Here is a 13,581-nt window from a genome sequence, read left to right on the forward strand (position 1 = left end):
CCCGCCCTCCCGTCTCCTTGAGAGGACAAGCGGTTTGACGTAGGTTCTGCATATGTAGCTGTCCCGGTTCTGCTCGCCTCTCTTCGCATCAGTTCATGGAGGTCTTTGCAGGTTTTTCCGAAAGTCCACAGCATGCTGGAATTCCATCCCAACCTACGCATGGTGGCCCCCACAGCAAGAGCTGCTATCAGCCTTTTTGTGTGTAGGTCCTTCGCTTAGGCTCTCCTTGGGATGTAGCGCCCAATACTTGTGGATTTGAATTTTAAGAGCTCCGGATTGGAGAGAGAACCTGGGTTTGAATTTTACCTCTGGCTCATAGTACCTGTGTGACCTTGGGCAAATGACTCCCCACTTCTGGGCCTCAGTTTCCTCATTTGTAGAATGGAGTGGGGGGGAGGTTGGACTCAGTGATCTCTGAGGTCCCTTCCAGCTCGGTGACATTTGGGGTGGGGTGGAGGGAGAGGCAGGAGGACGTGGGTCCAAGGACTCTTAGAGGGTTTGCTGTTTGATCCCCCGGGATGCTCCTGTGTCCTCACTTTTTGCGGGGGAAGGGGAAGGTATATACTACTGATATGTGAGGAATTAGGGAGGAAGAGCGGTTTAGAATGGGAGAAGAGCTTGGAAGAAGAGTACACATGGCGGGCTGGTGGGGTTTCTCGTGGTTCAGAAACCTGGGATGGGAGCTGGGTGAGTGGCCTGCCCTGGTCTAACCACCGGAAGGAGGAAGCCGCCTTGCTGGTATCAGGCAGACTGGGTGTCCCCTTCCCCCCCCCCCGGGACTTCCTCTTCCTCCTCAGGGGCAGGTGTTGCCTTGGCGGCGGGGCCAGAACATCTGGGACCCTGGGATGGCTGGGGGCGTGGGGTCCAGGCTCAGAGACTTCCTGAATGGGAGTCTGGCCACCTGGGTGAGGTAGAGGGAGGAGGGAGGCTAGAGGGGAGGCCGTGTGAAGGTTGGGAGGAAGGTCCAGGGAGCTGAGGATCGGAAGGAGGGTCCAGAGCAGCAGGAGTTGTTGAGGGGGATCTGGGTGGGGATGACGAGGGGGGGTCTGGCTCACTGAGACTTGTCCCATGTAGGTGCAGGGCCTGGCAGGGCTGGTCGGGGAGAGACAAGAAGAGGAAGATGAGAAGGAGGAAGAAGAGGAGCCCCTGAGCCCTGAGGGTCACTTCCTGAGACTCAGTGACGGGGCTCTGCTGCACCGGGTCATGAGCCTCATGTAAGAGTGGGTGCAGCCTGGGGCTGGGGGCTGGCTCCCTCTGAGAAGGTCTGGAGGAGATGGGATGGAGGAGGAGGTGGTGGGGCTGTGGGACTAGGGGAGGCAGGGGAACAGTCAGAGTCAGCCTGTCCCCACCTAGGGGTAATGGCCACCCCACCTCCCTACAGAGCCCCCCACTCCCGAGGGGGCTTCCGTCCTGGAGGAGTTCAGGGGGGGCCCTGGGGCTCTCCGGGTGAGACGCCTGAACCACCTGCAATCCCGACTCAGAGACTTCTACCAGGTGAGAGCGGGCTGGCCCCTGGGAAGAGTGGGGGCCGGCTGGTGTGGAAGAGGCCTTGATTTGGCTCTGGGGCCCCCTCCCAGCCCTCTCGGGGCCTCTTTCCTCAGCTGTCATTGGAGACATTGGATGGTCTCGTAGACCCCCTCTGGCTCCAAAGTCATGCTCTTGGCTCTGTCCCGTCAGGAGGAGCTGCAGCTACTGATCTTGGTGCCGCCCCCAGACCTCCAGATGCTGGCCTTCGAGCCCCTCTCAGGTACCCTCGGGCCCCCATTGCTGCGGCATCGCCCCGCACCCCCTTCCCCACTTCCCTGTGAACTTCTTGTTATCTCGGTCCACAGAGGAGGCCATCGAGAAGCTGGAAGAGGTCCTCAAGCTGATGCTGGGGGCCTCCGTGCAGGTGAGAGGCAGAGGCTGGGGAAGCCTGGGGGGTCCAGGGAGGGTCGCCGGGAGGGCCTGAGGGCTGGGGGGGTGGCAAGTGGGAGAAGACTGGGGAGCCTGGGGCAGGTCCCACCAGTGGGGATCCCCCTCTGCCTTTCTCCGCAGTGTGAGCACCGGGAGTTCTTTATTCGGCACATCCAGGGACTCAGCCTCGGGGTACAAAGCGAGTTGGCAGCTGCCATCCAGGAGGTACACCCCCACCCGGCCTGGTCCTTCCCCATCTCTGCCCTCCCCCACTCCTGGGCCCAGAGAGACAGGCCTGGAGAAAGTCTCACCATTTGTAAACTGAGGTGCTGGATTTAATGACTTCTTCTCCCTCTCAAACTGGCAATCGGCGAGGAAGCCTCTCTGACCCCAGAGTCTTCCTCTGTAATTGAGGGGTTGGACTCCATGACCTCTGAGGCAGGTCCGGTCCAGCCTTAAAGTCTGTGATTGTATGGAACTGAAGAGGGAGAGAACAATTTCAGCTGGACAACTGGGGAGGGCTTTCTGGGGGAGACGGCATTGAGCCAGGCCAGATTTTGATGGACAGAGCTTTGAGTTCTACAGAGCCTGGGGTGGGGGCTTGTGGCAAAGCAGAGGGATGTCTGGCCTGTGCGTTGTATCCTAAGGTACAACCTCTGGGCTTGGGGGCCCTGTCTGCAGGCTCCCATCTTGCTCTCCCTCCCTCTCCAGGTGACCCAGCCGGGGGCGGGCATGGTGTTGGCCCTGGCAGGGCCAGAGCCAGGAGAGCTGGCCCTCCCTGAGCTCGAGCTGCTCATCCGCAGCCACATGGAGGCCTTAGTGAAGCTGGCCAGGGAGCGGGACCGGGCGGCCCAGGTAGCAAGGAAAGCCCATGGGAGGGCCAGGGCCAAGTCCCGGAGCCGAGCTTTGGGTGCCAGGGAAGGAAGGGGCTGGGAAACACTCATTGCCAACTTCATCAGGGCAGCTTATCTCTGGGGAGGAGGGCTCAGGGCGCTGGTTCTGGGGTCCTGGAGGCCGGAGGGAGCTGGAGGTGAGGGCAGATGGGGCCAGGAGTCTGTCGGCTGGGGTTTGGTGGGCAGAAAGAAGGGCATCGTCACTCCTGGCCTCTCTTCGTGCCCCTTTAGCGCCTGGCAGAAATGCTCCAGGAGCAGGAAGTGTTTTCCCTCCAGCCAGAACCCCTTGAGAGGACATCTCAAGAAGGCCCTCACCACCACCTCACTCTACAGCTGGCAGACGCCAAGGCCCAGCTCAGGAGGCTTCGGCAAGAGCTGTGAGTGATGCAGGGGGGTAGGTTAGGATGGCAGCCAAGGACCAGAGGTGGTTAGGCTTAGCCAGAAGGACTGGGAGGGAGTTCTCAGGGGTTTCCCAGGATCTGAGGGGCCCTTCACCTTCTCTGTACCCTTTCTTTCAGGGAAGAGAAGGCTGAGGAGCTGCTAGACTCCCAGGGGGAAGTGCAGGGGCTGGAGGCTGAGATCCGGAGGCTGCGGCAGGAGGTAGGTTTTCCCTGGCTCCAGGGGCCTTTGGGGTGCCCTCCCCCCTTTCTCCTCCCTCTCTCACCCCCAGTGCTCCATCCTTGACCCCAGGCTCATCTTCTTCTCCCAGCCATCCTCTTGGCCACCACCTAGCACCCTCCATACTCTCCCTAGGCCTGAGCAGACATGGTCCTCTGCTCTCGCCCATCTCCAGTCTCTGCCCTGCAGGCCCAGGTGCTGTCTGGCCAGGCCAGAAGGGCAACTCTGTACCGGGAGGAGGCAGAGATGCTGCGGGAACGGGCTGGGCGCCTGCCCCGGCTGCAGGAGGAGCTGCGGAGGTGCCGGGAGAGGCTCCATGTGGCAGAGGCTTACAAGGGCCAGCTAGAGGTGAGGAGGATGAGGAGAACTGGGTCACAGCCTCACAGGGAAATGGGATCCAGAGGAGGATGGCTGGTGGAGAGCTGGAAGGACCCTCTGTATCTCTGGAGTCCTTGTTGGACAGACGGGGAAACTGAGGCCTGGGGAAGCTATTTGCCAATGTAGAATAAATGATAGCATAACAAGGCTGATGAGCGGCACGCTGGCATGTGAAATCAGGGCCTCTTTCTCTGCAGAGCCGACTCCTCCCTCTCAGATATAGCATCCTAGCTGAGGCAGTGCGCTAGGGGCTAGTGAGGAAGTTGTGGGCTCAGCCGCTGGTTTGTGCTTGCTCTGTGAGTGACTCTGCAGGAGTCCCCTCACTTCTGGGCACAGATAGGGAGGATCGATGGCACCTGCGTCCCAGGTGCTCGTGAGCTCAGACAAGTCATGAAAGGAAAGGTTTCTGCAAAGGTTAAAGCGCTAACAAATAGGAACATCTGTTGTTCCTGTTCTTATTGGTGGGGTCTTGGGAAACTGAAAGGACTCTGGAAGCCAGAGGACTTGGGTTCTAATCCTGCCTCTGCTACTTAGGGCCTGGAGAGCCTGGGCTTATAGCAGATGGTGTCAGGGACTAGAACTGTCTCTGATCTGCTTTCACCTTCCCAGGAGGAGCGGGCCCTTTCCGGAGCCCTGGAGGCTGCCCGAGCATTACTCGAGGGCCAGTTGGAGGCTGCCCGGGAGCGCTGCTCTCGTCTCCACGAGACCCAGAGGGAGAACCTCTTGCTGAGGGCACGGCTTGGGGAGGCCCAAGTGGTGAGGGAGAGGGGACCCCTGACCCCTGGAGGCCCCCAAACCGAGGGGCTCCCAATTCCATGACTCCATGTCCCCGTAGACCCCAAAGGGCGTGTGTGTGTGTGTGTGTGTGTGTGTGTGTGTGTGTGTGTGTGTGTGTAATTCCTTCCTTCTTGGGGATCCTCAGGAGCTGGAATCCACTCGACAACAGCTAGACCAGCTGGTGGAAGAGAATGTGGAGCTGGAGGCAGAGTTGAGACGGACCCTGACGACAAGCCCCGGCTCTGTGGGGGACGGTGAGAGGAGAGGGTGGGAGGAGTGAGGTGCCATCTGCCATCATCTCCTTCTTCCTGCCTGAACACTTTGGGCACTTTGCTTCATCTCTTCTGGCCTCTGTTTCCTCTTCTGGAAAGTTTGGACCGGACGGTTTTCCACTGGCCAGAGCTGAACCAAACAGGGTTAGCCCCTGTGGCAAGCAGCAAGCCTGTCCCTCGGGTCCACCCTAGAAAGAATCAGGACAATTATGAGAGCTTTACAGGCTGCCCTCTGGGGAATACTATTAACAATGTTCATTTTCTATTTTAACCAATTGTTTAAAAACGCCTCACACCGGCCATCTTAGAATTAGTACTAAGTGTCCAGTGCCAAGGCACAAGAGCGGTCAGGGCTGGGCCATGGGGGTTCAGTGACTTGTCCAGGGTCACCCAGCTAGGAAGGGTCTGAGGTCAGATTGGAACCCGGGACCTCCCGTCTCCGGGCCTGGCTCTCTATTCACTGAGGCGCCCAGCTGCCCTTGTGTTCAGATTTTGCACCTTTTACATTTTGGTGGCCTGGAACAGAGCTTCAGACACTCTTTCCTGGTGGCAGCTCTGCCTCCAGGTCGACCTCGATGGCCCTCCTCCTCTCATTTTCTTTTTGTGGCTTCCCAGGACCACCGCGAGGGGCAGAGGGAGGGAAGGTGCCTCTGCTCAGCGGGGCTGCAGGTGGGCTTCAGGTCTCTGAGGCCCTGACTCGGCCCACTTCCCCCTCCACAGCACCCCAGCCTTGCTGGGCCCCCTCCCTGCAGGACGAAGTGAGGGAAGTCGAGGTGGGCCGTCTCCGGAGCCTGGAGCAGGAGAACCGAACACTACGGGGCCGGCTTCAGGAGCTGCAGGCGGGGAGGTGCTCCCAGGTCTGTCCCTCCCCAGTCCCAGTTCCCAGAGCCCCCGTCTCCTCATTCCCTTCGCACCCTGAACTCTCTCCCTCCCGGCCCCTCTTCTGCCCTTTCCCAGCCTCCCTTGACCGAGGTGGAAGATGAAGAGTCAGAGACCTCCGAGCCAGTCTCGGCGTCCTCAGGGGGCCAAGATGGTCCCAGGATGAAGCCCGAGTCCCCTGGGGATGGCCATGGAAGATCTCCTCCAGGCCCAGAAGGGCCTCCCTTTGAGCACTCCAGCCCCTCAGACTCGCCAGGGCCCCAACCAGATGCCGGTGGGGAAGCCGAGAAGCCAGAGCACCCGGCTCGGAGCCTGGACTCTTTGGGCCGGACTCAGCAGCACTTGGAAGGGAACACTGTCCAAGGGGAGCTCCAAGGGAAGAGGCTGGAAGGGGAGGCCCTCCAAGAGGAAACAGAGGCTGGGGCTGGGGACCTGCAGAGGGAGGCCTGGAGTGGCCAGCAGAGTCCTTTGGAACTGAGCCCGAGGCTGGAGGGGGTGGAGGGAGATGAGGAACAGGGAGAAACAGAGGCCCCGAGCCCTGGGCAGAGACTAGAGTGTGAGGTGAGGCCCCAGAAGGAGAGGGAGTCAGCCCAAGAGGGCAAAGCGAGGGAGGCTGAGGACTGGGAAAGGGAACAGCAGGCTTTGAAAGGGGAGATAGAGGTTCTGAAGAGCGAGAGGGAGGCTTTGGAGAAGGAGCGGGAGTCTCTGAAGGGAGAAGTGGAGGCTGGGGAGCAGAGACTGAAGGCCCTGAAGGGGGAGCGGGAGACCCTGAGGGAAGAGTTCGAGGCCCAGGGGAGGAGGCTGGAGGCTCTGGAAAGGGAGCTCGAGAGCCTTCGGCAGGAATGGGAGACCCTTCAGGGTGAGCTGGAGGCCCAGGGGAGGAGGCTGGAGGCCCGGGGAGAGGAAGCTGCCCGACTTGGGGAGGAATTGGCTCAGGCTAGGAGGGCTGAGGCTGAGGCACATTCTGAGGCTGAGGCTGAGGCTCGGGAACGAGATGGGCTTCGGAAGGCCCTAGAGGCTGCTGGGCGAGAACTGGAGGCCGCTGGAAGAGAGAGAGAGGCTCTCACGGAGGCTCTGGGAGCTGCTGGGCGGGAACGAAGGCAGTGGGAAAGGGAGGGACCCAGGCTGAGGACCCGGGCAGAGGCGGCCGAGCAGAAGCTGCTGGACCTAGAGAGTGAAGGGAAAGCCCTGAGGGAGCTGGCCGAGAAGGAGCGGCAGGCGATGGAGGCAATGAAAGAGGTAAAGGAAGCCTCTTGGCGCTGCTGGCCTAGGCACCCTCTCACTTGGCACCACCGTCCCTTCTCACTTGGGCTCATCTTCTTGGGGACCACCAGCTCCACCAGAAAGACTAGACTAGTCATCCCTCCCCTCCTCCCTTCCTTCCCCTCAGGGTTTCTCCTCTAAACAGTCCCTGAACAAGGCTGCTGTCTCCACTCTAGCTGATGGGGAGTCACTGAGCCTCCCCTCAGCGCCCTCCTGGCATGGAGCACGGACCTCCTCAGAGGCACCCGGCCTCTCCCAGCTCTCTGACCAGGAGGGGGTTCTCCCTCCTGAGGGGCTCCTCCAGGGCCCCCTCTTAGCCCTCCTCCCAGGCTGAGCTTTGGGTGATGGGGGCTGGCTGGGCCCCTTCCCAACCTGACCTTCCAGTCTCTGGTCACCAGGAACTGCAGGCCGCTGGGGCCCAGAGTCAGCAGCGGCAGAGCCAGCTGGAAAGGCTGCAGCTGGAGCTGGAGAGGCTGATCCAGGAGCGGGAAGGGCAGCTGAGGGAGCTGGAGAAACACCAGGAGAGGTGGGGCTGGGCCCCGGGGAGGGGTCCGAGCCCAGGCAGCCCTGGGCCTGGCTGGGAACATGTGAGGCTTGTGCCCCATGCCTTCCTCCTTGGGGGTGGGGGTTCCGCAATCTGCCTTTAGAAAGCTGGGATGGAGCTCTGGGGCTGAGCATGAGAGAGTGCGGGGCGTCTCTCCTCTTCTGGTCCCTGGGCAGGACGTGCCAAGCTTTGGAAAGACGTCTGGAAGAAGAGAGTCGAGCTGCCCTAGCTGCCAAGAATGAGGAAGTGATGGCCCTAAAGGCCAGGGTCCAGGGCCTGGAGGAGCAGGTGAGAGGGCCTCCTTTCCCCTTCCTTTGATTTTCCTCCTTGTCTCCTCTAATTCCTTCATTTTCTTAATTTAATTTAAAAATACATTTTGTAGGGGGCAGTTGGGTGGCTCAGTAGATGGAGAGCCAGGCCTAGAGATGGGAGGTCCTAGGTTCAAATCTGGCCTCAGACATTACCTAGCTGGTGTGAAGATGGGATTAACTTTTCCCTGCCCATTTTTAGATTTAATCACCAAAACCCAGTTTCCCCCTGGGCAGTCCTAAGCAAAGCTTTAGCTGTAATTGGTCCACGTAAAGTGGAAGGAAGGCACAGGAAGTGACAAAAAGAAATGGTCTTTAAAAGTGGCAAGAACTTCCTGTGAGAAGGTCTTTTGCCTTCAACTTGACCCTGGAGGACCTCCAACTGAGGACCTTGGACTGCTTTTCTATTTTCCCTTAGAACTACCACCTGGGTGAGTGAAAAAGGCTGCCTTCCTTTCCCTGGCTTATTCTGGAGGTACTAACCTTCAGAGAGGCCCCTTGTCTTGGAGGAGCCCTCTTGGAGTTCCTTTGGGCCCCTTTGCTGGGGCCTCTTAATCCCTGCCTGGTTTGGACTGGGACAGAGTAAATATCTACTCTCTCTGATTCCCTTACTTTCACTCTTTCTCCTTTTGTAAATAAACTACCATAAAAAGTTTTTTGGAATTGAGTAATAATTCCTGGCAACCACACTCTTATAAATTTAGTCCAACCCTTTTATTTTTACTCCTTACATTTCTGGCCCATATACTGGGTGACCCTGGGTGAGTCACTTTACTCCCATGGCCTAGCCTTGACCTCTCTTCTGCATTAGCACCAATACATGGTACTAATTTTAAGATGGAAGGTCAGAGTTGAAAAAAAAATACATTTTATGGATGCTTTTTATTTTGACATCATTATAATTCCTTGCTCTAATCCCTCTGCCCTTGCTAGGTTTGACTCTGTCACAGAACCAGCTGAGCCAATGAGCTTGAGTATTTAGCCTTCAGTGCTCACAGCCCCCCACCTCCCTGCAGACAGGCAAGGCCCTGGTAGGCAGTCGTGTTCCAGGCCCAGAGGGTTTTCCAGTTGCTTCTATTGGGCTGTTTTAGTGATCTTTTTCCCTGACATTGTCTCCATCCCTGGGTCTCTCCTTCCTTCCTCTGCATTAGTACCTGGAGATCTCTTGATTCTCAGAATTCCGCATCCATCCCTTATTTTTCATAGTTCTGGAGGTGCAAAACCCTGGGTGGCCACCTAGTACAACCTTTCCATCTGCCAAATGTGGAACCTGGGATCTGGAGAGACTCATTAATCTGCTCAAAATCAAATAGGAAGTCAGTGTCAAAGCTCAGAGCACTATGCCAAGTTGGAAGGGACCCTCCAGGTCATCTAGCCTAAATCTAACCAACCAGAGATGGCCAGCCACATTGTCCTCAGCAAAGCACCCTCTAGTGCTCCTTGAAGGCCTCCAGAGACAGGGAGCTCACTAAACCCAAGGGGAGCCCCAGGGATGGGAAACTCTTTATTTTGAGCAAAAAAAAGAAAAGGGTCTCCTCGTACCTCCCACACAGTAGGTCCTCTGTAATTCAAAGGTGCCTTAAGAGACAACAAACGTCAGCTGTCCAGGTCTAGGGGAGAGCCTGTGAAGAGCTCTCTTGCTCTAGGGATACCCATCCTTCTAGATCCTCCTTCTAGACTCCTGATCAGGTCTGATAGGGCTAGATGTTCTTTAAAAATTTTTTGTTTATTTAAAACTCTTACCTTCCTCTTTAGAATCAATACTGACTATTGGTTTCAAGGCAAAGGAGGAGTGAAGTGACCTGCCCAGGGTCACCCAGTATATGGGCCAGAAATGTAAGGAGTAAAAATAAAAGGGTTGGACTAAATTTATAAGAGTGTGGTTGCCAGGAATTATTACTCAATTCCAAAAAACTTTTTATGGTAGTTTATTTACAAAAGGAGAAAGAGTGAAAGTAAGGGAATCAGAGAGAGTAGATATTTACTCTGTCCCAGTCCAAACCAGGCAGGGATTAAGAGGCCCCAGCAAAGGGGCCCAAAGGAACTCCAAGAGGGCTCCTCCAAGACAAGGGGCCTCTCTGAAGGCTAGTACCTCCAGAATAAGCCAGGGAAAGGAAGGCAGCCTTTTTCACTCACCCAGGTGGTAGTTCTAAGGGAAAATAGAAAAGCAGTCCAAGGTCCTCAGTTGGAGGTCCTCCAGGGTCAAGTTGAAGGCAAAAGACCTTCTCACAGGAAGTTCTTGCCACTTTTAAAGACCATTTCTTTTTGTCACTTCCTGTGCCTTCCTTCCACTTTATGTGGACCAATTACAGCTAAAGCTTTGCTTAGGACTGCTCCGGGGTGGTGGTGGTGGGGGGCCCTGGGCATACCTAACCTCCCCATACTTAAGGATAAGTGGCATGTATAGCTTTTGGTGATTAAATCTAAACATGGACAGGGAAGAGTTAATCCCATCTTCACACCAGTGAGGTAGTATCTGAATCCAGATTTGAACCCAGGACCTCCCATCTCTAGGCCTGGTTCTCTATCCACTGAGCTACCTGGCTGCCTACTGTTTATTTATTTTGAAAGTATTTTTCATGGTTACATGATTCATGTTTTCTCCCTCCCCTCTTCCCTCCCACAATTCCTCTGGGTTATCCATGTATTCTCACTTGATAATGGGTTATGTGTTCTGAGAGGCCCCCACATTTTCTAGGAATGAGGCACAAGATCCTTTCGCATACAGCCCCCTCTGTGGGACTAATTACATTCAGTGGTTATTTATAATTCCTAATCAATCCATGGACCCATGGATAAGCATTGACTGTTTCTACGTGCTGGAAACCGTTTTAGGTGCTGGGTTCAGGTCCTGCCTTCAAGGACTTTACATTTTCCTGGGAAAGGCAGTATGAATATATCCATGCAGGCTATGTATGTTCCAGTCCAGGAGAGGGATGATGGTGGCCTGAACCAAGGGGGCAGTCTAGAGGGTGATCCTGGTCTTCAGCTGGCTGCCCTCCTTCCCCTTGGCCTCCCTTCCAGCCTTCTAGTGCTGACCTCCCAGGGCGATTGTCTTTGCAGCTCCAATGCCAGGTTTCCTCAGGGCTGAAGGCAGAGGAGCCTCATGGGCTTGGGGGAGCCAAAGAGGCCCCCTCTGCAGTGGAGATGATGCAGGAGACTCTGAGCGGGAGGCTCATCATGGTGGAACGCAGTGTGAGTGGGGTCTGGGAAGGGCTGTGCCGGGACAAGCGAGCTGGCCCGAGATGACCGTGCCTCTCCTCCCTGGGCAGAATGCAGCCCTGGCCGCCGAGAAGGCTGCTTTGCAGGGACAGCTGCGGCAGCTGGAAGGACAGGTGGGGACTCTGCAAGGACGAGTCCAGGAGCTGCAGCTACAGAATCATCAGAGTCAGGAGTACAGCAGCCGCCTCCAGGTGAGACCCTTCTCCCAGGCCCACCCAGGGAGGACCCTCCTGCCCTCTGGGACAGCTGGCTGCCTCCTTTCTTCCCATTCCTCCTCCAGTGGCATTCTGCTCCCTTCGTGACCTTTGGGCTTCATCTTGTAAAAGGAGATGACCTCTGAATTCCCTTCTGGCCGAAGCCTATGACCCCATGATCCTCTTCAGTCTTCAGCTTCCTCCCTTCCCTCTTACCTTCTCCATCTCTCCGCCCCTCTCCTGCTCTCTTCCTGCCTTCCTTCTTCCTTTCTCTCTCTAACAAGGGAAGCCCAGAATCTAAGAATAGAGGACTTCTGGCCTGACCAGATCACCCCTGGGGACTCGTTCCTCTCCCTTCTTTTTTTTTTTTTTTAAATTACTTTTTATTTTTCAAATAACAAGTATTATAAAAATTAATCTGTTCCTCCTCCCTTCCCTCCGTCAAACAAAATTTCAAAAACAAAACAAAAACCTGACCAAAAAAAAATGTCTTGCGTTAAGCCATGTCAGAAAATGCATGTCTCTTCCTGTATTTTAAGGTCATCACTTCTCTTTCAGGAGCTGAGAAGCGTTTTCATTTTCCTTCATTTGGCTTCACGCCTTGTTGCTTTGATCAGAGTTCAAAAGTCTTTCAAAGTCTTTTTTTCTATGATGTGGCCATTGCATAAAGAATCCTCCTGGTTCTGCTTACTTTGCTCTGCATCTGTTTACACTACCAAGAACTCCTGAAATTGTCTCATTATTTTTTCCAGCACAATGACAGGATTCCCTTATGTACATAGACTGTCATTTGTTCAGCCATTCCCCAAGAGGACACCCTCTCAGTTTTCACTTTTTGGTGGTCACCAAAAGAGCTACTACAAATATTTTTTGCACACATAGATTCTTTTCCTCTTTGATTTATTTGGTATATAGCCCACAAGCTGGTCAAAGGGCATGTAGAGTTTGGTAACTTTTTTGAACATAGTTCTAAATTGCTTTCCAGAATGGCTGGACCGATTAATTCACAGCTCCACCTAAATAGTACCTTAATGTCTGTTTTCCCACGACCCTTCCATCACTGATCATTTTCATCTTTAATTATCTTTGCCCACCTGATAGAGGTAAGATGGTACTTCAGATTGGTTTAATTTCTCTAATTGTTAGTGATTTAGAGCAACTTTTCATAGTTGTTGATAGCTTGAATTTTTGCTTTGGAAACTACCTTCTCATAACCTTTGAACATTTATCTATTGGGGAATGGCGCTTAGTCTCATGAATTTGAGTCAGTTTCTTTTGTATCTGAAGCTCTTATCAGAGGAACTCATCACAAAGATTTCTTTTCTAATTACTTTTTTCCCTTCTAATCTTTACTGTTATAAATTTGTTTATTCAAAGAATTTTAAATTTACCATAATCAAAATTATCTATTTTATTTTGGGCGATTATCAATTGTTTGGTCAGGAAGTCTTTCCCTTTCCATAAATCCAAGAGACAATTTCTTCCTTGCTCTTCTAACTTATTTATAATGTAACTTTTTTTTTAACCCTTAACTTATGTGTATTGGCTCCTAGGTGGAAGAGTGGTAAGGGTGGGCAATGGGGGTCAAGTGACTTGCCCAGGGTCACACAGCTGGGAAGTGTCTGAGGCCAGATTTGAACCCAGGACCTCCCATCTCTAGGCCTGACTCTCAATCCACTGAGCTACCCAGCTGCCCCCTATAATGTAACTTTTCATGTCTACGTCGTGTATTCGTTCGAATCTTATCTTGGTATACAGTGTGAAGTGCTGGTTTAAAATTAATTGCTGTTAGAATGCTGCCCAATTTTTTTCCAGCAGTTTTTGTCAAGTAGTTTCCTCAACAATTGAGTTCTTTGAGTTTATGAAACACATTGCTTCTGTGTTTGCTTCTGTATATAGCATACTTAATATGTTCCATGTTTTTTTTTTAACTCAGTCCCTAATTATTTTAATGACTACTGTTCTGAAATGTGTTTGTGATCTGATAGTGATAGAATTTCTTCCTACTTTTTTCCATCCTTACTCTTGAGATTTTTGGCTTTTTGTTCCTCCATATGAACTATGCTATTATCTTTTTCTAGTCCTATAATTTTTTTTTGTGAATTTGATTGGCATGCATTGAATAAGTAAATTACTTTAGGTAGTATTACCACTCATTATATTGACTCCACCTATTCATGAGCAATTAATGTTTCTCTATTTAAGTCCCTTCCTTCCTTTTTTCCTTTCTTTTTCCTTCCCTCCTTCCTTCTTTCCTTCCTTCCTTCCTTCCTTCCTTCCTTCCTTCCTTCCTTCCTTCCTTCCTTCCTTCCTTCTTTCCTTCCTTCCTTCCTTCCA

The 13,581-nt window shown here is 53.7% G+C and overlaps 1 protein-coding gene across 1 annotated transcript in view; it reads left to right on the forward strand.

Annotated features, from left to right (window-relative positions):
• The first annotated feature begins 824 nt into the window (after positions 1 to 824).
• The window catches only part of CCDC88B (coiled-coil domain containing 88B), a 20,433-nt gene continuing 7,676 nt past the window's right edge, over positions 825 to 13,581 (forward strand). Inside the window, 19 exon segments of the mRNA XM_044682023.1 lie at positions 825 to 905; positions 1,075 to 1,214; positions 1,382 to 1,409; positions 1,411 to 1,494; positions 1,678 to 1,747; positions 1,833 to 1,891; positions 2,038 to 2,121; positions 2,608 to 2,751; positions 3,021 to 3,166; positions 3,308 to 3,389; positions 3,597 to 3,755; positions 4,395 to 4,541; positions 4,708 to 4,816; positions 5,555 to 5,691; positions 5,792 to 6,952; positions 7,375 to 7,502; positions 7,697 to 7,808; positions 10,892 to 11,023; positions 11,101 to 11,241. Of these exon segments, the coding sequence (XP_044537958.1) occupies positions 846 to 905; positions 1,075 to 1,214; positions 1,382 to 1,409; positions 1,411 to 1,494; positions 1,678 to 1,747; positions 1,833 to 1,891; positions 2,038 to 2,121; positions 2,608 to 2,751; positions 3,021 to 3,166; positions 3,308 to 3,389; positions 3,597 to 3,755; positions 4,395 to 4,541; positions 4,708 to 4,816; positions 5,555 to 5,691; positions 5,792 to 6,952; positions 7,375 to 7,502; positions 7,697 to 7,808; positions 10,892 to 11,023; positions 11,101 to 11,241 (3,123 nt within the window). The 5' untranslated portion in view covers positions 825 to 845.

Source organism: Gracilinanus agilis, chromosome 6 (genome assembly GCF_016433145.1).
Source record: "Gracilinanus agilis isolate LMUSP501 chromosome 6, AgileGrace, whole genome shotgun sequence".
In the NCBI taxonomy this organism is placed as follows: domain Eukaryota; kingdom Metazoa; phylum Chordata; class Mammalia; order Didelphimorphia; family Didelphidae; genus Gracilinanus; species Gracilinanus agilis.